General features: G+C 42.5%; 2 protein-coding genes across 3 annotated transcripts; one reads left to right on the plus strand and one right to left on the minus strand.

The window, feature by feature from the left end:
- Positions 1–790: 790 nt before the first annotated feature.
- me3 (malic enzyme 3, NADP(+)-dependent, mitochondrial) lies at positions 791–14,112 on the plus strand. Its single transcript, XM_069662819.1, has 15 exons — positions 791–934; positions 1,410–1,639; positions 5,519–5,652; positions 6,585–6,734; positions 6,831–6,906; positions 6,989–7,150; positions 7,317–7,420; positions 7,496–7,605; positions 9,060–9,157; positions 9,292–9,405; positions 9,497–9,602; positions 10,074–10,216; positions 10,814–10,987; positions 11,112–11,210; positions 12,910–14,112. The coding sequence occupies exons 2-15, from the start codon at positions 1,415–1,417 to the stop codon at positions 13,069–13,071; spliced, it is 1,857 nt and encodes a 618-aa protein (XP_069518920.1). The 5' UTR covers positions 791–934; positions 1,410–1,414; the 3' UTR covers positions 13,072–14,112.
- A 957-nt stretch (positions 14,113–15,069) lies between these two features.
- nxpe3 (neurexophilin and PC-esterase domain family, member 3) lies at positions 15,070–22,800 on the minus strand. 2 transcript variants are annotated; one of them, XM_069663033.1, is made up of 6 exons: positions 22,716–22,800; positions 21,688–21,884; positions 20,515–21,296; positions 18,679–18,749; positions 18,367–18,579; positions 15,070–18,279 (listed from the first exon to the last, which is right to left on the minus strand). In XM_069663033.1, the coding sequence occupies exons 1-6, from the start codon at positions 22,717–22,719 to the stop codon at positions 17,714–17,716; spliced, it is 1,833 nt and encodes a 610-aa protein (XP_069519134.1). In that variant the 5' UTR covers positions 22,720–22,800; the 3' UTR covers positions 15,070–17,713. The 2 variants fall into 2 exon arrangements, with proteins under 2 accessions (XP_069519134.1, XP_069519133.1); XM_069663032.1 differs by having other exon boundaries at positions 18,367–18,582.
- Between the last annotated feature and the right edge of the window lie 114 nt (positions 22,801–22,914).

Consider the following 22,914-nt stretch of genomic DNA (forward strand, 5'->3'; position numbering starts at 1 on the left):
CACTGGGCTGCTGTCTTTATAGAGGAGTCTTATGTCAAAATGTAGCTGGAAATAATTATGCTAGTTCATATTTGCTTACAGGATTATTCAAAATTGTTTCATCAAATTACCACAAACTAATTCACAATAATAATCTACAAAGTAACATAACAGTCGAAGAGATTTTTTTTAATACAATTTCCTTTTATTCTTATATACTTACACTTAAGTATCATTTCAATGCAGCAATATTACTTGAAAAGACTAGTACAGAGTATCGTATCAATATTTTAATTATTTCAAAATGTCTCGGCTAAATAATCTCTTCAAGGGCTACAAACCCGTTCCAACATGACTGTACCCTCAGGAATTCAGACCTCACTAGAAGTTTCTCTGTCACATTAACATTTGATAAATGTCCAGCAGGGGGAAGCAAAGTATATAATTATAATCTGCAGAGTACAGACTGATTTGAGATCAGTGCTGTGTATGTCTGTCTATGACTAAGGGTTGAAAAATGTCAGTTTTTTTGTCATCTGCTGGTTTTATGAAACATAATATTAAGCCATAAAACAGTGCTAAAGTTGTATTTGCAAGCTAAATGTCAACGCCTGTGTCACTAAGGTACATATTTAAGGAGAAATGCATGTGAGTTAGTATATTGAGGCTGAAGATGGAGCCTCTGTTTACAGAATCAGGGGAGGGAGGAGGCGGGGGCTGGCCCTCCTCTGAGCCCGCCACACTGCTGTCCGATTGGTGGCTCCTCTGCTCGGAGAGGCCCACTGACTGGGGGAGAAGTTAAACTGTCAAAGTCAAAGGATCCTGGATCAGCTGTTAGCTGTCGATCCGCCCCAACATCCACTGATAACAACAGCACTGATCGTTAACAGGAGCAAAGAAGCGGCTCTTATGAAGATTTGAAATCCGAGCTACAGCAGCTTCACGTCGGTTTCAGGTGAGGCTAACTGGATGAAAGCTGCATGGCTAGCTAGCTTTAGCGGCTGCGCAGATTGTTCCATTAAGAGAACTGATTTTCCTTAAAGCAGCTAACAGCAGCTAATAGCGGCTAGTTGAGCTGATGCGGGATGATAGCAGGGGTTTCACATGAACACATTGGCTGGTGTTTAGTCTCTACTATTGAATCATTTCTAAACTATTATTGTATTTATTGATTTTATTAGCAATAAATAATAATGGCTGCTTCACCTGTTGTTTTTCACTGTGACTCAGCCTGTGTGAAGCTAACGTCTCTGATACTTGCAGCAGGTTGTTTACAGGAGCACAGACATGCTGAACTCGTGTTATTCACGGTATGTCTGGTGTTTTTAGGTCGTGCGTCCTCTCTTTGACCGGAGAGGTGACTCTTACCACTAACGGGGGTTACTGGCTGGGTGTCACTGAGTGTGTATTTGCTCCTGGGTTGTCTGCAGGCAGCATGAACTCCCTCCCTGGAAGAGCCGCTCTGTCCCTGTGCAGGCGCACGGCAGCGGGCGGGATGAGAGTCTTCGCAGGTTCCCCGGGTCATCCTGCCGGGGTCATGCCGGCCGACAGGGCCTTCCTCCAGGCTGTACGGGTCTGCCACTCCGGGACGGGCCGCAAAGGCAGCGTCAGCACCAAGAAGAGGGGCTACGACATCACCAGAAACCCACACCTGAACAAGGTGAGCTCGCTGGAGTGTATGGTACCTGCCTCTGTTGTTCTTCCAAAATGTTTATTCATATTCATTTTTATCTCAAAAGACAAGAAAATATTAACATTTAAAAGTAAATTGATTGAACAAATAAAATAGACAAATCATGATTAGGTCTACTCCGTTTTCCCATGATCCTCCTTGATAATAGTAGTAATTATATGTACAGTCTATGATGACATCATTTGTGTTTACATTCTTATAGTATTCTAGTGTTAGGCCTTAACATGGGTTCAATCTTGTTCATGACATGGTGGTTACATGAAACATGGGAACCTGGTTATTTATATCCCTCCATACATGATCATGACAGTGTCCGAGTTTCTGATCATATGTTCGCTGCTGTGTCTCGATTTCTCACCATCTCAGACACTACTCTGTACCAAGGAAGACTATTTAGAAACTTCCAAGGTGTTTACATGACACAGTACCCTGCTTTCTAAAGTCTTCTAGAGTCTTAAACTGGGATATGATGATGTCATGCACATCAAATAACCAAGATACTTTAAAAACCTCTCTGTGAGATGAGAGAAACATTACTAGGATGCATTTTAACAGAGTAACGCTAATTATCTAATTACCATAAATAGCTTCAATGTAATAAATCTCACCATTCTTGTTTGACATCAGTGCAACTTTGTGCATCGAGGTGCCTCAAACAATATCACCTGTTTTGTTTGCACTGTCCCTGTAGTGGTCACATGACTGTTTCTACAGACAACAATATGTCCCGCATATACCATGTTGTATGGTGGTGGAAATTGTAATCACCACATGAGTGCCATAGCTGCCGACTAAGTCAGATAGCAGAGAGTTTAAACATCCACCTCTGGAGCTATTGTAAGTCTTCATGTAGATCCCTCTCGTGTGTGTGTGCTGCTCTGCCTCTGTCTTGGTAAAGCATGCTGATTGGTTTCTAAAGATAATCCTTACATGTTTTATCCGCAGAAAGTGTGATAAAAGCGCTGCATTAGCAAAAGGTAATGTGAATGCTTTTGAGATAAGATTTAAAAAATGCTGCAGTTGCACCAACTGTGCCAGAACTGATCTAAAGCAAACATCAGCTAAGAGACCCACCAGAGGTTTTACTGCACACTGCAAACAGCGAATACTTTTCGCTGCCTTGCTAGCTCTAGCCGGAGTACAGGTGGAGAGATAGTGACACTTTCGCTGAGTTTATTGCTGTGATTTAGGTTTAATGGGAGGTCGTTCCCTGTTCCTTCCTCTGCTGGTGCTCGGTCAGCAGTAACGTGTTGACTCACAGGTCGGTTCAGAGGAAGGAGTCAGGGAGTTCAGCCTGAAAGTATTTTCATGATGAAGTAAATGTCGGTTCTAAAATGTATTATTCAGTCAGATTCAAAGGTTAAACAAACAGTTTTCACATAATCATTATTCTAATTTGGACTCAATTTTCCAGCTCAAATCGGCCACATTTCTTCCTCTCTGGTATAAAACATATTTACACTCATCAGCTAATAGAGGACACATTTCTGTCACTAAACTCTGTCCTTCTGCAAACCTGCCAAACTGATTCCAATGTCCTCTAAGATGTCAAATGATTATGAATCATAACCATAAATATTACTCTTCTCTCACTGTAATTGGTCGTGTTGTTATAAGCAGTATGTTGTATCTTAACAGTAATCTTTGATAAGGTTGGATTGAAGCCGTTATAAAAGCAGTTTATACCTCTCACACCCACATTAGCTTCACTCTCTCCCTGCGTGTTTAAACATTGTGTTGATACTCGTTTGTTTAAGCTGCAGGTTAGAGAGTCGCCTTAATCGGCTTACTTAAGTGCCTCTTTACCTGCTCGCTCTAATAGGTTTAGGTTAACTCTGTTAATCTGTGACTTTCTCTCTGCCAGGTACATTAGCTTTCCACATCTGTGCTGTTAGATTGTAGTTTTGTAAGCCTGCCCTGCACTCTGACTTTCTCTGTCCTTGTCCAGTGTTAGTCTTGGTTTGGTATTTAAGTCGTTAGAGCGTCTCCTTTTAATAACCTCTGGCAGACAGGCCTCTTGTTGTTTGCAGCTATTAAGTGTGCGTAGAGTGCTGCTCAGCTGTTGAGCATCAATGGGAAAGCATGCAGCGTGTGGAAAAACTGTAGACGTAATGATTGTAAGATGAGAGGGTGAATATCAAACTGCAAATATTCCCAGGGAAATTTAACACCAACGTTTTTAGATATAGGAATGGCTGTGCTTAAAACAACACATTTAACTGCCGGTGCAGTTGGTTGTTAATGTTGATAAGAAGCCCAACTGTCATCGCAGCATATAAAATCTTGAAATAAGATATTGTAAATTCAAAATGTGCAACTTTTACCTCAAAAAAAGGGTAAGTTTTAGCGTCATGTTGCTTAAAATGTAATATCTATTTATAGTTTACACTGTAGGCAGTGACTTGGATTTTAGGTATGCTTCTAGTCCAAGTAATATTGACCAATCACGTATCAGCAGGCTGCGGTATTGCTGTGGAAAAACAGTCCGTCCGGAGAGCAAAAGCAGGCAGATTGGAATCCGCCCTAATGACATCCCAGCTCCCGTCAGCGTCAACTGATGATGTTGTAGCTTCTTATTAATCTCTATAAACAGACATCTGCATGCTAACCGCTAACTATCTGTTCTAGATTTAAAATTCAATTTGAGGCTAATCCCCCTGATGCTGTGTCACGAAAGCGGTTCAGTGTTTAGATTTCCGGACTTCCGCGAATGCATCAGAAATGATCGATCCGACCTCAGTTTAACTAACGAGCATTTTAAAAAATTTTTTACAGTGAAGCTGAGACTCACCAGAAACAGATGAACGGGCGCTCCTCCGGGGGATTTAATGAGCCATAAATTTACAAACCGTTTATTTCGCTGACATACCTGGAGGGGCGAAGTTTGCTTTACTTTTGATCTGAACACACGGTCGCTTCTCAAGTTGCTAACTGGACTGTAAACAATGTAGACTTCTTGGCTGGAAGTCGCTAACCGTCGTCAGCCCACAGCCGATGGTTTCCCAGATTGCTTAAAATGAGAACAGAACATAAAGTCTTGAAATCAGACAGGGAAAAAAAATCAAGCAATCTAGTTTAGCCTTTTTAATTCATATTATTACTTAAAACAAGCATCAAAGTACCTAATATAAATCTAAAAACATGACAGGTCATTCCAAAAATAACGTGTCTCATAACAAAGACCCATAGCAAAGACTCAGGAATTCACTAAGGCTTTGCTAATAAAATGTACACTCCCACAGTGGATCAAACAGGGCCTAGAAGGCCACTTTATTCCCCATGTAGGTCAGTGTTTTCTCTGGCGTGCGAGGAGCGGGAGAAAACGGAGGGAGCCGTGAGGCAGAGGGGATGAAAGAGAAGTCGAGCTGACAGGGGAGTGAGTTCGTGCTCCAAAACTATTGGACAGAATAAATAGATTAAACCTCACACTCCCCTCCAATCACTCTTTGGTAAGCGTGCCAGCACATGAGCTGCAGCTCTAACCAGAACCAGGAGGCAGAGGGGTGCAAGGCTGCTGCCTACCAAAATAAAAGCACGGCCTTGTGTTCTCATGTTATATGTACGTATTTGTAGGACTTTCCAATGTCGCTTTCCTGGTATTGTGTTCGTCTGTTGCAAAGTTTCCAAAGTGGAAACGAATTCATAACTCCGAGAGAAAGGATCAAAAAGACCACTGTATTTGGGCGCAGTCTGAGTCATAACTAACCTCAGACTGTGATGACTAGCACATGAGTCACAGTGGTCTGTTTTTTTTCTGACTTCTTATTTAGTTTGTGGACTTTACCCGGAGTGAACTCTTTCAGGGCTCATCACAGTTGTATAACCGCTCCCTCTCTCTCCCCACAGGGGATGGCGTTCACCCTGGAGGAGCGCTTGCAGCTGGGCATCCACGGCCTGCTGCCCCCCTGCTTCCTCTCCCAGGACGTTCAAGTGCTGCGCGTCATGAAGAGCTACGAAACGCGTGTCAATCCTCTGGACAAGTGAGTGAACAGACTCAGAGACAGTTACAATAAAGTGCTGTGGAGGACTGTCACAATCAGCTGCAGATGTTCAATGAGTTCAATAAGTTATTTAGTGACGCATCAAAGAATTGTAAAGCAGCGTTCAGTGAGCCAGTATTTAAGACACATGTTTGATTCTTGCCCTTTTCATCTCCCTATAACTATTAACTGTCCAATGAAAGGCAAATACTAAAATGTCATCTTTACAAAAGGAAGACAAAGTCCTCTAATAAGAACGGAGACGTGTCACACGGACACTGAACTCTGAACTCCAATCGTATCAGTGTAATTCATGTGATAAAAGTCTACAGCCATGCGGCAGGCAGATCGAGGCTGAGCTAAATGCTAACATCCGGATGGATCGTCTAAAACATCTTCAGGTCTGCAGTCTACATTTCAAACCTGACGATTTTGAACGAGACATGACATCGGAGGCGGGCGTCATAGATTGAGGAAGTGTAGTTTCCGCGGAGGTTTTCCAGAGCCCATTGGAGAAGCGGATAGCGTCCTCCCAAGGCACAGAACATTTTTTTCTACCATAATGGCATGATAGGACTGAGGTTGAAAATCGGTGTACTGGCCCTTTAAGTGTGAAGTGGAAGCAGTAAGGAGGTTCCTGCATGAGGATCTAACATGCTAACATTTGCTACTTAGCACCATTTAAATTACAAGTCATCATATGGGGACCATGAATGTCTGTACAACATTTTATAGCAGTCATCACATAGACGTTGCTATCCCTTGAGCCTTGCTGCTTACAGATAAACATGTTATCCGTCATGACATGCAGCTGGCATGCACTTAGTTTTTTGATGCATATGTCCCTCTGGATAGATGATTATCATCAACAGTTCACTATAACCAAAGACGATCTTGCAGCTTTCTAATGTCTCTGTCTGTCTCTGTCTTAGGTACATCCTGCTGATGACCCTGCAGGACAGGAACGAGAAGCTGTTCTACCGCGTGCTGACCTCTGACATCGAGGAGTTCATGCCCATCGTGTACACTCCCACCGTCGGCCTCGCGTGCCAACAGTACGGACTCGCCTTCAGGAGACCCCGGTGAGATTAATCACATCCCCCTCAGCCTGTAGGCTTACTGGGCTTTGCAGCACCACACATACTGCTGCTTTATAATTAAAACCTGCTTGTTTACAGAGGACTCTTCATCACCATCCACGACCGAGGACACATCGCCACCATGCTCAACTCCTGGCCTGAAGAGGATATCAAGGTCAGACAACAAACACATGCATATACGCCAGAGAAATTAGATCTCTATCATACATGCTATGCTAACTGTTGTCTCTGTTTAGGCCATTGTGGTGACAGACGGGGAGCGTATCCTGGGCCTGGGGGACCTGGGGGGTTATGGGATGGGGATACCCGTTGGGAAACTGGCTCTGTACACAGCCTGCGGTGGTGTGAAGCCACAGCAGTGTCTCCCGGTGCTGCTGGACGTCGGCACAGACAACCAGGTGATCATTAAGTTTTATAAGCTGCTGCAGCACTTCATATCTGCCTCTTATCAGTCACTACTTCTTCATAGTTTCCATATCACACTAGACTTGGTAATAATTTACTGATCCACACAGATGATGCCTCTTATTGATTGACTGATTGTCTGATTGATTTTTGGTCCAGTCGCTGCTTGATGACCCGCTCTACATCGGACTGAAGCACAAGAGAATCAGAGGAAAGGAGTACGACGATCTGATCGACGAGTTCATGCAGGCAGTGACGGACAAGTGAGTGAAACCACAGCTGATCAAAGAGCGTTCAAGCGGTCATGATGTCTGACTCCGCCTCTCCATGTCCCGCAGGTACGGGATGAACTGCCTGATACAGTTTGAGGATTTCGCCAACAGCAACGCGTTTCGCATCCTCAACAAATACAGGAATCGATACTGTTCCTTTAACGACGACATCCAAGGTACTCAAACACATCGGGCAGCTGGTGCCAAAACTAGCTTTTGTTGTGTCCATATAGCACATTTTTCTGACAGAAGAAGTGCTTGCGTTGTAAGAGGAAAAAAAATAAAAAACACTGCACGCCGGTTTGGTTTCTATGACAACAGTAAGTTTAACATACTACACAGCTAACAACGAGCTTACAACGCGAAATATGTAGCCTACAGCTCGGCCAAAACAGCTTGCTCCTCCACGGTTACCAGGGTGACAAGTGGCGCCCCATCTGATTGGTTGCCTGAAACAAAGCTGCAGTGCATCACCAGCGCCTTTCTGAAAAGTTCAGAGATTTTTAACTTGAAGCGCTCGGAGCGAAGCATACGTTCTATACATACTGTCTGAACAATTGAAAAAAGACCCTGATGCTCAGAAAAAGGTGCTATGTGGACCAGGACCATAGATTCAAGGGACCCTTAACCTTGAAATAACCTTGGCCCAATATGTTTCTGATCACAAAGAACAACACAGTTCATGTTATCTTGAACATCAGTAGCTATAATTAAGGAAACTTAGCAGAATATGGGTTGATATTTAAAGTTACCATAAAGCAGAGAGCTGCTTGATTCACATATTTTGTGGTTTCCTTTACAAACAGGAAGCTAGGCAGGGACGTGTCATGGATATTGGTTGGTGTTTACGGTAGCTAACGGCGCTAAATGTAACAACTTTCAAACACAAACAAAATGACTGACAAATCATAACTGCTTCCTTTTGGATGTTTCCAGGAAATTACTTAAATATTAAGCAATATCACAGTCGAGGTTGCGATAGTGATGATGTTTAGTATAACATCACAACCTCAAGTGTGATATTGCCTTTATACAACAGTAACACAGGTGGCAAAGAGTAGTAAAAAGCAACAATCAACAACAGATAATTTTTTTGCTTCACCAACTGAACTAGTTCCACAACTTAACATAAACTGGACTTTTGTTGCCTAGCAACCCAAACATTCTCCTGCACTCTGTGTCGACGGGTTACAACAGATCAACTGTTTGTTATCATGTACATTTATCTGTGTGTTTTAATTTATTAACAACTACTGCAATAAGAGTCTGCTGTGTGATTCAGAGGTACCAGCTTGATCAGTGTAGACATAGACGGTCTGCTGTAATGTTAATTAACAGTATTCAGAACACCTGGTTAGAACACCTGATAGTGATGTATATCAGCACTCATGGAATGCCTCTTATCCAATCAGATTACTTGGTCTGATTAAACTGTTGTATAAAAAGAATTACTACGAAATTCTTTTGACATGTTGCGAAAGCTGCCTGCACACAGGTGGCGATCAGTGCAAGACAAACATAAAAAAACAACTTTGATTTAATGGGAACTTTAAATCAGCAGGATTACCTCATTTCTGTTTTTCTCTACGTTTATGGCACTTTTTTTATACACGTTGTCTCTTTCTTTCAGGCACGGCATCAGTAGCTGTAGCCGGCATCTTAGCTGCTCTGAGGATCACCAAGAACAAACTGTTAGACCACAAATTTGTTTTCCAAGGAGCAGGAGAGGTGAGAAGATCTGCTCTCTAAGATTTGATCCTTTTTATTAATCCCTTTGAGATAACTCCGTGCCTAAGCTCTGGTGACACATTTTGAAGTAGCTGAGGATGTGATAGAGAGAATAATCGTTTTGTCTTCACCAGGCTGCTCTGGGAATCGCTCACCTGCTTATAATGGCGATGGCCAAAGAGGGAGTGAGTAAAGAAGAAGCAGCAAAGAGAATCTGGCTGGTCGACTCCAAAGGCCTCATTGTGAAGGTAAAGTGTCTGTCCGTCAAATGACATCGCTTCTATGTGAATCACCAAACTGCACCGTGTCACAAGGAGACACTTTTTTTTACAATTGTAGGGAAGGGGCCATCTTAACCACGAGAAGGAGGAGTTCGCTCACGATCACCCGCACATAAAGACCCTGGAGGAGGTGGTGCACACCATCAAACCCACCGCAATCATAGGTGAGTGTAGCTTTGAGGAAAGAGAGGGTGGAGTTTCCTCGAGACTCGAGAAATATCCCTCTTTTTATGGTGTTCAAAAAAACCTTTTGTAACTCAGGTTTGTTTCATCCATCTGGTGTTTCCTGATCTGCTTTGGAGAAACAGAGAATCTCTTTGAGGGGAACTTTGTGTCCTCCAGCTCTGCTGAGAACGATAACAAATACAGATCAACTCATTCACTCTGTTTATGTAATCGAATGCCCCGGATGTTTTAGATCTGACTAAGTATAGTTGGGACTTTATTCAGGTATTGCATAAAAAGTGGAATAAATTTCAGGGTTGTAGTCGACACTGGGATGACATGCCCGCACTGTTTCAAGTTAGCCTCGTTAACATCGTAACGGAACGACAATTTCTGGGTTAAAAACAACAAACATTTAATTTGATGCGCGACAATAACTCTGAATCTTTTCTGTTTCCTGGACATTGAAGGAGTGGCTGCAATTGCAGGAGCATTTACAGAGAAGATTATCAAAAACATGGCGTCCTTCAACGAGAGGCCGATCATCTTTGCACTGAGTAATCCTACAAGCAAGGCCGAGTGCACCGCCGAGCAGTGCTACAAGCTCACAGAGGTAACAATCAGCCTCACAGACTCTGGAAACAACTGGAAACGTATACGCTGCATGTATCAAATAGATTGACCTCAGGTTTACAGGTTTGAGTAAATAACTATTATGTTTGAGATCCTTTCGGCTGACCCAGCTGTTTTGTATTTGTGGAGTAGCATAAAACTCATCCATGAATACAGCTGCTGTAGTCCATTGTGTATGTTAGACTGGTGTGTGAACACCACTTTAAGGCACCAAAGCAAAGTCAACACATTAAAAGTCTTTTCAAGGCTTGGTAATAATGATCTAAAAAACATTAAATGTAGATAGTGAACTTTTCTTTTAGCACGGGGATAAAACGATCACATGAGTTTGGTGGAAAATGCCTTCAGCTGCTCATGAAAGAGTTGAGTTCAGAAGGTGGAGTCATCCCGTCATGTATTAATCTGCCCCTTATTTCTGTCGACATTTTCTGAACCGCGCTTTACTGCCCTCTGCAGTCACAGAAATGAAGAAAGTGAGCAGTCTTTAAACAAACAAACTGAAAAGAAACATTCCTCTTTATCTTCACAAAACCTGACAGTTTAAAGTGTTTTGTCTCCTGTTACCGTCTGTCTTCAGGGCCGGGGCATCTTTGCCAGTGGAAGTCCATTCGATAAGGTGACGCTGGCCGACGGCCGCACCTTCTACCCCGGCCAGGGCAACAACGCCTACGTGTTCCCTGGAGTCGCTCTGGGCGTCATTGCCTGCGGAGTGCGCCACATATCTGACGACGTGTTCCTCACCACAGCAGAGGTATCGCCTCCACACCCCGCTCATATCAGTTATTCACTAAAAACATACATACTAAAACATTCTCGAGGACGTGCTTTTGTTGTTCTTTTAATAAACTTTATTTGTCGCTGTCTTTCTCTCTCAGGCGATCGCTGACATGGTGACAGAGGAGCACCTGGCTGAGGGGCGACTCTATCCTCCTCTGAACAGCATTAGAGAGGTGTCCTTCAAGATTGCAGTCAAGGTGGGTCACCTCTCCCTCACTTCTCACAACTTTAAATGGCATTTTTATTTTGAATTATTTCACTTTTAAAATGTATTTTACCTCTGTCATATGTTTCAAATGTGAGGAGGGTATTGTGACAAGCTCATTTGTCATAGTTTGTATAATGAGCTGAAAACTGGATCAACTAAATCAGCGGTTCTCAACTGGTCTAGCCTCAGGACTCAACACCACCTCCTTAATGACAAATCGCCACGCACATGTTTTAAGCACTCAAATGTATTTAATTAAAATCTGTGCAGTTTGGACCTGAGACAGAACGAAACAGTCAACATCACAGAACTCAACAGTATGGTAGTCAGCCAAAATGACCAGTAGGTGGCAGTGCATAAGGAGAACATATTCCCTCTACAATTCATTTTATTAGCAGCCTTTTTTCAACAGAAATATACTAAAAAAGTGCAACATAAATGTAACTACTGTACGGCTCATCTAGTTTCAAGAGTGTAACTGTAGCTGGGATCACCCAAATCAGAGGATACATGTGCTGTGTCCGAAACCGCATACTAACGTACTGCCTACTACATACTCAAACAGTATGTACTGCATACTGCCTACTAACCTGACTATTAGGATGCCGGTGGCATCATACTCAGAGCCGTCTTCTCTGTATCACGTGACTTAATCGTTTACGTATGTCCGGTCTGATCTCCGGTCAATCTCCGCCATAGCAGAAGCTGAATAGCCGCAATGCATTTTGGGACGGTTGAGTACAACCAGTGAGCTCCCGTCTCATACTCAAATATCCGGGCTGATCTCGTATACATCCGGGCATTTCTCGCATACACAAAATTGCATACTATGACATGGGAACGCATGACATACTCAATTTTACGTCACGGTTAGTATGATTAGTATGATAGTATGCGGTTTCAGACACACCGATAGATTGTGAATGAACTACACTACTACAGCTCGCACGTCAAAGGATGCCCATGTCCTTCAAAATAAAAGCTCACATCCGCGACCCACTGAGAACCAGGGAACTAAATCGTATTAACAATGTCTTTTAAGATGTCATTTTTTGTATTTACAGACAAAAATGGTCTGAATGTCTGCATAGTAAATAATGAATATCGATTACTATTTAATTATAAATGTATTCTTTAATAACTATTTACTAGAAGTAAAATTTTTAAGTCCATCCAAGTTGTTTTAGTTGAGGATATTTTCTTTGTAAATTTAAAACTTTCTCAATAATGTATTTATATTAATACAATTAATTTTAGAACGATAAGGGTCTATTAAAAGATATTAAAGCAGTTACCTTTAAATGTGTCCTTCTGGGAGATTTCGATTAATAGCATATAAATAAAAAAACTTTGGTTTAATGACTAAATATGACTAAATAAGTCACACTGAAGAATCTTTAGTTATTTATATCCAGAGTCTTCCTCCTCATCAGGAGTGTTTGGATTTGATTTGGTTTAAACAGAATTCATTGATAGTGAAAACAATTAAAAACCCACAACCATCCTAATGTTCTGACTGAGTTGTTGCTAAATCATGACATCAGCCCGCCCACTTCAGACATGACAGAAGATCACAGTGGAAAAGTGAAACATTCTCTTGTGAAATAACTACAAATTTTAAAAATAGAATTCTCTTGAAATATTATTTCCGTTACCACCCTCTAACTTCCTGTTTCCCTCTCTTCCAGCTTGTCAACTATGCATACAAACACAACATTGCATCACTGTACCCGGAGCCTAAAGACAAGGAGGCGTTCGTGCTGTCTCACATCTACAGCCCTGATTACGACTCGTTCACTCTGGACACGTACAGCTGGCCTCAGGAGGCCATGAATGTCCAAGACGTGTGATCCTGACTGCTCTGTCTCTCAACTCGACATGCTGCCGTGGCTTCAGACTTCTGCATCGCCTCCTTTCAGAATCTTTGCCAACATTTCTTTTTTTTTTTTGCCTTTCTGTTGTTTCCTGCTGTCCTTTATAAATGTCTGTAGGTGTCTGCTCTCATGTCAGATGGATTAATGGTGTTCATTTATATATTCTCTATGATTCTCTACGATGTTAAATGTTTATTTTACTCTTTCAGTGCCGTGCTTATTGTCAGTTTTACCAGTGTACGTTTATCATTTCTCTGTACCTGATTAAGTCTGACTTAAATGTTTTATAGCCGCACAACAGCATATCAGATATCACAAGAACGACCTGCATAACTCTAACTTAACTACACTCCTTTTATTAGATTCTCCAGCTCAGCTGCCTCAGTTTTCAGCACTCGCAGTGACTCAAACTCATCTTTTGAGGGCTGAATCAGAGCTGCTACAAAGCAGTCGCTTACAGAGACGCACAATGCTTTCTTTTGACACAAACAGACAGAGGACTCATTTTTAAGCCCGAACATTTGACAGGAACTCTTAGTGCCTCTTTCTGTGTGACCTCTCGACATCACTGCTCCATGTTATGAGTTGAATCCTCTGTCTTAGCTCAAAGCAGTCGTAATAGCCTCACCTGGCTCCTCCAAATAAGCTGCTGCTTCATATTTTACACTCCTGTCAGTCTGCACATGTTAAAACCTGCACACAGGACCGAAAACACTCCAGAATCAGACATATTTCTGAGACTCGCATATTGGAGGCACTGCTATTTAGTTGAATGTGTTCAGAGGTGGGATTGTCGGGGGTTTAGCGTCAACATCAGGAGGTTTTTGTATACAATGGGTGTGTTTCCTTTAGTTTTGTACAGAGCTCTGCCTGTTGTTGTATTTTTGCCAAAGTTACTGATGAACTGTATCTTATCTTTGACTCCTAGAGAACATGATGCTCTGCCAGCTTTAGTACTGAGAGATTTGCTTGAAGTTTTCAAAGGGAACATGAAACTTTTTGAATAAAACTGTCAAAAAAGAGTAATTATTGGTGTTTTGTCATTTTTGGGGATGATTTTCGCATGAATTTGCACCTTGATGGCTGCAACAATACTCTGTCTGTTAGAGCCAGGATGTAATATTTAGTCACAAACCTAATTGTTTATGTTCTGGTTATTCCTGTGAATTATTTTCTCTGCCAAACGTGTTCGAGTGGGGGAAAAAATACGACCAAGAAACACCATCATTGGCAGGCGAATTCTAGGGACATCATGTGACACTTATTGAACTCAAGGTGGCGCTATTACAATTAAGTTAAAATTTTGTAAACATCTTTTGAGGACACTTGAACCTACGGAAGAGGATTAGGGCCACTGGAAAAAAAAAAAAATTAAGGTCCAATAAAAATTTGTTGTTTTTTTTTTTCGGAGAAAAAAAGTCAGAATTCTGAGAAAGTCTAGAACAAAAAAAATTCAACAAATGTTTTATTGGCCCTTTGAAAAAAAGTCAGAATTCTGAGATTAAAGTCAGAATTCTGACTTTAATCTCAGAATTCTCAGAATAAAAAAAAATAAAAAAAATTTATTGGAGCTTAATTTTTTTTTTCCAGTGGCCCTAATCCTCTTCCGTATAAACCAGTAGACAGGCCGAGGTGGGAATTTCGACCACCAGTGCTCTCTCTAACATTGCATCAGAGATGAGGCCCCTCTGTACTGAAGATCATTACATACATTACAGAGATACATTAAATAATACATTAGCCTTAAAAGAAAACTACTGCATTTGTCGGCCTAAACAGGAGAGTTAACACCAGGAGGGGGGCATAACATCAAAACACAGGTCTCTCCGTCTCTGTGCAGAGCATGTGATGGTCAGTAGACCCTAAATGCGTCAGTTCATCCTTGAGGCAAAGTTCAATTGTGTTCTAAACAAGGAAATAGTCACACTGAAAATATAAAATCAACACACAAGAAAGCAGAATTAGTGAGACCGATCAGAGACTCATTGCCTCCATCATTAGTTTATTGAGTTGCAACAAACGCTTTAAGATCAAGTAAAGGCATGATCAAAATGAGGCTAATTAATTCTACTGATTCTCATAGCTCTGTTCAGCTATATAAATATTATATAGACATAATCACCCAGCTCCATCTAATACGTCCTCTTACCGCTTGATTTAACCCGGATACAAGCATCCAAATACAGTCATGAGCTGCTTTTTAAACAGGTAGAAAAGCACACATTTGGCATAGCAAATCCCGGCAAACATGACGGCATCTCTGCTCTTATAAGTTATGACAAAGTCTCTTTATAGTCTGCCTCTGATCGCTGTCAGGGGGTAACAGAATTAGACACAGAAATAGGCACATTTTCTCGTTGCATCACACAGGTCTGACCCTAACGCTCCTCTCCAATCTTCACCGTCTTTATATGATGAACATGGGATGACATGTGAAATTAACCCTCAAATATTCATATAAAGCCTTTAGTATTCAAATTTAACATGGAAATAGAGTCATTATGCCAATCGAAGGTTGCTACTTGCTATTTGTACAAAAGGACTAACATTAGACACGTATGCAAAGCCTCGGAGAAACACACAAAACTGCCAGCATTTGGTGGATCAGTGTACATTTAGGAGAGCTGAGAGGCTGAGAGGCTGATCTGCTAGATGCAGAAGTTAGCGGGTAAAATTAAACATTGTGGCGGGAGCTGAATAAAAAATAGCACAGCCAGAAGTTAAAAGAGAGTGAAAGTAAGAGGATGTGAAAGCCTGAATGTTCCTAAAGTTACATTATTGTTGCTTAAAGAGTTGTACAGTTGCAGGTTTTGTCTTTAAAGCAACGTGTTCTTTTTAAGACACCAGTGAAATAGTACATATGAATCACTCTTTTCACCTTTATCTTGATTTCGCAATCACCTTATGTTTCCTTTTTAAAGCGGTAATCTCGACAATCTCAGTTTCGATAAACGGTAATTGTGCAAGCACACTTCCGAGATATCCAGACAGTGTCGCATGTGTCACTCTCACTGTTGGCTCCCGTTGTAACTCTTGCTTTTCCTCGCTTTCCTTTTTAGACTGTTTTCCTTCATCTGAGTGTCGAATTTGTTTCTTTTTCTTTGGATTTTATTTTTGAAGTTGTATCTGTAGTCATCGATCTTTTCTTTGTTTGTTCAGCCATAGTAGATTACTGTTTAGACCTGAAAAGCAGCCGCTTAGCTCCGCCTACCCTCTCTGACAGACCAACCACTGCTGGGTGATGGAAAACGCGTCACTAATACCCCTTTCCCACCAAAATTAGAGCGTTGACGCTGGTTTACTCAGAACCGCTAAGACCCGCTAATAAGTGCCGAAGGTCTCTTTTCCCATTGCCAGTGGAGTATACTCCATTTGTTTTCTTTTCAGCTGTGTCACCGTCTGACATCACCAACGGAGACAGGGTTAGTAAACAGTGAAGATGTGATGGTGGTTAGGTCTTTATTGTATCTATTACTCAAAACTGGCCGCCGACAAATTTGGAGCGATGTTCGAGCGCTGCTGGGACGGAGACGGGTGGAATTTGTAGCTGAGATGATGAGGAGTCGCAGAAGTTACCGACGGCCCTTAGCAGCGTGCCGGAAAGTGGTGGAGATTAGCATCTGAATGCCGATTGTAACCTTTTCCACTAAGCAAAAAAGCTGTGTGTTGACAGGTTTTTTGACCAGTGGGAAAGGGGCTTAACTGGGTGCCACGTGAGACGTGATCATCAGTGGGCCATAGGCTCAATTACTATTGTGTTATTTTGCGATAGATAGTGACTTAACAGACATTTATTTACATGAAAATCTTCAACATTATTACTGAAAGGAATAATAACCCCTAAACTCTCCCGGACATATTATCTTGCTTGCCATCAGGGTGTGCGTGGGTGAATGAGATACAGAGTACAGCGCTTGTCGTGCTGTACAAATGCAGCCTTTTGTTTTCACATTTCTCTGTGTCATGAAATAGACTGATGTTCATGATCTGTGATGTAAACACCTGAAGTAACCTTTAAAACTATAAACCAAGTTTGGCTCACATATGGATGTAATGTAACGACAATGTACAGTTAAAAAGAGAGCTGCATTTCACTGTATGTTAAAAGCAGTCATGTAGAGACAACATGGTGATCATGTGCGGGATCATCAGAACACATTTGTAACATCGAACAGCCTGAGAAAGGAGACCTCACTGAGTCGTCAGCTTTGGCAAACAAATATGACGATAAATAATAAAGAAATAAAACTGTGACTTTGAAAGAATACAAACGGTAAATTATTGCAACTTAGGTAAAAATACTGCTCTGACACACACATATAACACTTTGGTAACGAAAACAGATGGGCAGTAACAGTCTGCCAATAGTCTTTGGCATTTTCAAACTAAAACTCGTCTTGTGGGATTCAAATTAAAAATAACAGGCAAGTAAACAGCAACCAGCCTTAGTCTGGCAAATCTCTCAGTACGGACGGTATTTAAAGGGTATGTAGCTGTAGAGAACACTTCCATGTTTAACACAGCCTTCCTCTATTGAAAATTAAGGAACTGATCGGTTGATGCAAAGGGAAATTTCTCAGTTCATTCAACAGCAAGGTCCAATTTTATCCCTCTTCTTCTACGTCTCTTGGCTCTTTTTCTTCTCTGGGCAAACGTGAGACAAAAGCACGTCGATCATGTTCTTGACGATGACTGGAGGCGGATGGAGGGCGTGAGGAAGGTGGTGTGCTGAGCTCATCTGCCAGGCGTCCACCAGCTGGACGTTCAGTCCCTTGAACATGGCTCTGAGCACCTCGTCCAGCTGCAGGGAGAACCAGTCGCTGTTGAACAGGCTCACCTCCTGGTCCAGTGCCTGGAGGTTAGCCGATCGGATCACGACGGTCGTACCCGGCGCTCGATCTAGAAGTCTCAACACGGCACGTCTAATGTGACGGAGCCGCCGTATGTACACCTCCACGGGAAAGGTGCTGAAGTGAGCCCAAATGCTGAGGACCACGATGGTGTCCGACCCCCCGGCCAGGCCGTCCAGCTCGTTTGAAACGTAGCGCAGCTCACTGGCCGTGACGGTGGAGAAGCGGATGGGCGGGCCGTGGCAGCGGTACTTCAAGAGGATATTGTGGGTGCTGTCCACCGCCATGAAAGGCCCGACGTTTTTAGGGCTGTGCAGGTTGAACTCCTTTAGTTCTGGAGAGGATGGAATAAATGGACTTTAGAGTGGGACAGATACACGCAGCACAATGCAGAGTGTGAAGTATAAAAGCCCACACCTACCTGGTACTAAAGCAATGAGGTACTCGAACCACTGCCTGACGGTGGAGTCTCCGTACATGTTGATGACCTTGTTCCTTAAACACTGAGTGATGGCAGATGATTCATTGAACTGGCGCATTGTTACACCAGCTAACGCCCGCCAGGAGTCCTCGTAGTAATATCCAGATGGTGCTAGCTTAATAGCATCTGGTTTCACACTGCTGCTCTCTACATCTACTTTATGTGACACAAAGGGAATGTTGGAGGCAGGATTAATTGAATGAAATAAATGCACATACAGTGACACAAACTACAAATGTTAGCAGGCCGTACCTTTCCTGGGAGGCAGCACGTTGATTCTGTCGGCTCCTGAGGCGTGAATGTGAACTTTGATGTTCACACCGCTGAGATCGAACAAACAGAAGTCATCAAGTTAATTTTTACTCGATATTTTGGTTGAAGTCCACTTCTTACAACTTTGCTAGCATATCTGTGGCACTTAGCGCTAATGCTTCCTACTGAAGACATGCATCTTTAAAAGGTCAAATGTGGCTCTGCCATGTTTTTAGTTCTTCTGGTCGTATGGCTAGAGTTATGATGTTGGAAAATGTTTGAAACTTCATAATCAACTTGAGTGTGAAGTAAATCATATTCTGTGTGAATAAAATGTGTTTAAGGATCAAATGTTTTCATTTTAAAATAGTAACATAACTCTGTGAAATGTTTTCTGACACCAAGTGTCGCACCTACAAGATAAGGCAGCCCTTGTAGCTGTGCCTGTTGCTCCTCATAAGGCCATGAGAAGATAAGGCTGCCTTGGAAAGCCCCTGGGAACCAAGTCCACCCTGAGAACTCAGTTTATTGCTGAGTCAGGATTAGGGGAGGGATTGGTTTTTGCAAGGGAAGAAGTACTTGAAATTTGGGACAAATACAGTCCTTAAGGATTGGTTAGATTTCTAAAAAGGGGGCCAAGTCAGGATAGGGTTAGCTTCAAGTTTTAGCATGCGTAGTTAGTGACATTCCAGAGTAACTCAGAGTTTGTTGTTTGTAGAGAATGTCTGTACAGGAATAAACTCTCTTTGCATCAGATTCTGCCAGTCTCCATTGCCTGCTTGTCTGCTGAGCGTTTCTGAAGACTTCGACTATATTTTTAAGAAAGTCCTTAATTTCGTTGTGGCAGGGGGTCCTGGCCCCATTCTGGCCCTCATGGCCGGACCTTTTTGACACAACAATGGCAATGTCAGTCTGTCGATGTCCAAGCACTTTGATGCAGACTGAAATATCACAACAACTATTGCTAGACTAACAGATTTAAAAACTCATATGTCCCTGCTGTCACCCAGCTTTTAAATCACTCTTAAGTGATTTAACTTATGTTACTTATTGATGTTGTTTTGTGCTCTGTTTTATGTTTTATTGTTGCACTAAATGTACATCTGCTGGCTGCCCTCGGGGGATAATAAAGATTCCTTGATCTCGATCTTGAACTATTGAATAGAGTGCTAAGAAAGTTTGGCTGTACACTAACTTTTCTCTTAGCGTCACCATTAGATTCAGACTTACCTACCTGGAAACACTAAAGCCTTTCCACTCAGCCTCAGCTGTATTTGGGCTTTTTGTTCTAAGCACACATGAGCGTGCCAGCATGCTAAACTATGAAGTCCAAATATAAAACATGAAATATTGGCCTGTTTAATCTTCTTTGAGACCAAAAATGAGTATGCTAATGTTAGGGCTGTCGCCTCACAGCTAAAAGGTTCCTGGTTCAAACCCTGGTTCTGTGTGGAGTTTGTGTGTTCGCGTGGTTTCCCCACCGCAATCCAAGACAAGCTCGTCACTGGGGACTGGGAATGTGAGCGTTAGTGGTTGTCTGTCTCCAGACAGCTGGGATAGGCTCCAGCCCCTGTGACCCTGAACAGGATAAGCAGTACAGATAATGAATGAGTAGATGCTAATGTGTCTGAGTACGGCCTCATAGAGCTGCAAACAGGGCTGAGGGAGATGCTATCCAGTGCTAAGATCTGGCTCAACTTTTTGTTTATGGTTTTGGAAAGTACTGGAGGTTGGGTTAAACAGACAATTCTTGTTAATCAAATATATATATTGTCGCTTTTTATACAACATACAATATAAGTGACAATGTTTCCCTTATCTTATAAAGGCACAAACCTCTGGAAGAGCAGTGCTTCTCTGTTGGTGATGAGGTGTTTCAGATAGCCTCCTTTGGCGTGATTGATTCTGGTGTCACAGCTGAGCATCTTAGGCTTGTAGCAGTACCAGGGCTCCCCTGTGTACAGGTCTGTGTAGTTGCACAGAGGCTGCTGGTCGGGAGGCAGACACATGTTGCACACCGTAGTTTCAGACAAGAAGCCCTGGCGGAAGAGGCTTTTGAAAAAAACTCGATCAGGCCGCTCTTCTCTCAGTCGTCGCAGCACGACCACAGCCTCGCTTGAATGCACCAGCGTGACCTCAACTTGTGCAGACCCCACCCAAAGGAGCGGGAACAGAGCGGAATAAAACCCATTCCTGTGGTCCAGCACCTTTCCTGCTACACTTGCTCCAAGCTCCGGGGTGTGCAGTCTGGCCAAAATGAAATCCCCGCCGTAGTGTTTGGGTCGACCCTGGAAGTCATGCATTTGGACGAGGACCTCCAGCTGGTCGCCCACATGCCACTCCCTCCCTTCCTTCGTGGGAAGGATGGCGAACAGGCTGTGCACAGGGTCACTCGTCTGGCGCAGGGTGGGTGGTGTAGAGCGAGGGGGAGGCCCAGGCCAGGCGATAGAATCCAACAGGTAGCGCTCTTCCAGTTCATCTTCAGCGGAGGGTTTTTGGCCCAGGTGGGCACAGAAGGTGCGGTTGTTATAAAAAGTGGGGAGATTCACTGGGATGAAGGATGACTGGATCCTGCTCTGGAGCTGGTAGATGGCTGAAACAGTGTGGCATTTCCAGTTCTGAAGAGAAAGGGAAGAGAGTTAGGTGGTGCTGCGGGAGATAAACAATCAACCCTCCAAAGTTCCACTGAGCTGGAGCATCAGCCATCTTGGAATTTCTCTCTCTTCTGTATACTTAATCCAGATGTTTGGGTCTGGATCAGTTTTTTTCAGCAGAACTAATGTCTCTCGCTCTCTTTTGGTTCTTTATTACTACTGTCTGAATAACCTGCTTTAGCTTCACTCTTGTTAGTCTTTATAGTCTGTCCTCTTTCAGGTCTCTATAATAAAGAGAAGGTTTTGTTGCTCAGGTTTGTCTGGTGACACCAGGTTGCTTATTGTCCTCCTTTACAGTCTATCTATTCAAAAAATACAACAGTTAAAAACACACAATCTACACACTCTTCCTCACCTCTACAGTCTGGATGTTGCGCAGCAGGAAGATGAAGCCGGACAGGGCTAAGAAGAAGAAGATGAGGGCAAAATTGGAGAGATTTCGGCACATGGTGACCTCCTTCTGTCTCCCATGATCAGGCCCTGTTTCTCTCTGTGCTCTCACAGTGATGATGGCATCATTTCGCCCTCTGGACATTATGCTGCGGATGGACACTGCCAAAGAAAAGGATTGAAAAAACAGAGGAATTACATTTCTTCTATTTAATATAATAGCAAAACCGAAGAAAACAGGAGAATACAGATATTCAGAATTGAGATTTGGTCCCACATTTGTTAGTGCAGTTGTTCGTCTCTTTAGTAAAAAGTAACACGTTTTCATTCTGTAGCGAATTCATTTTAGCAGGGCAGACCTTGAGACACCGGATAAACAGAGTCCAATTTTTTAAACCAAAAATAATCTTATATAGCTATTTTCAGTTTATTTAACCATTAGTAAAATAAATGTTAATAAATAAATAAGACTTAAACCAGCAAGTATTCATATCTTAGGAACTGCAACCAGTTAATTTTGACAATTTTGCTTGAAAAATAACTGAATATTGATATAATCCTTCCTATTAGTTTTCTGTCGATTACTCTCATTAATTCTCTTATCAAGTCTAAATCATTTAGTTGTTTTTCTTTCTGCTGTCCAGCCTGTACATTTAACTACCTTTAAACAATTGTACAAGTTGTTAACACAGGCAGATTTAACACCCACATAGAGGGTCACTTGTGACTGGAAACATCCAATCGGTTCGCGTCGTCAGGCCAACCTTCCATCTGAAGACGTCACGTAAAATAACGGTCAGACATACCGGTCAGCTGCTAACTACCATTCAAACGACAACCTTGCAGCAAGAATAAATGTATTGAAATATCCACCAATGCATATGTGGGGATTTCAATACCCTTCATTTTATAATTCATACAAACAAACGGGGTTTCCTGTTAGCTAGCACAGGTGATTCAGGCGTTTTAGCCATAAAATGCTCCCGTACTTACACATTGCGACGACGGATTAACATGATGTCGAGCCGTTAGACAGCCGGGGCAGGAGGGTGATGAGTCTGTCCGATAGAGAGGGGACAGCGGCGGTTTGAGAGGCACATCAGAGGCGATGTAGTAAACAAGAGGAACCGCCTGGTTATACAAAGCTCACAGTAATCACGATGGGGGTAAAATCAGACGTAGAGGGGGTGGG

The sequence above is a fragment of the Semicossyphus pulcher genome, unplaced genomic scaffold (assembly GCF_022749685.1).
Source record: "Semicossyphus pulcher isolate SPU_LCO1_2020_fin unplaced genomic scaffold, fSemPul1.0.p SCAF_15, whole genome shotgun sequence".
Taxonomy (NCBI): Eukaryota; Metazoa; Chordata; class Actinopteri; order Labriformes; family Labridae; genus Semicossyphus; species Semicossyphus pulcher.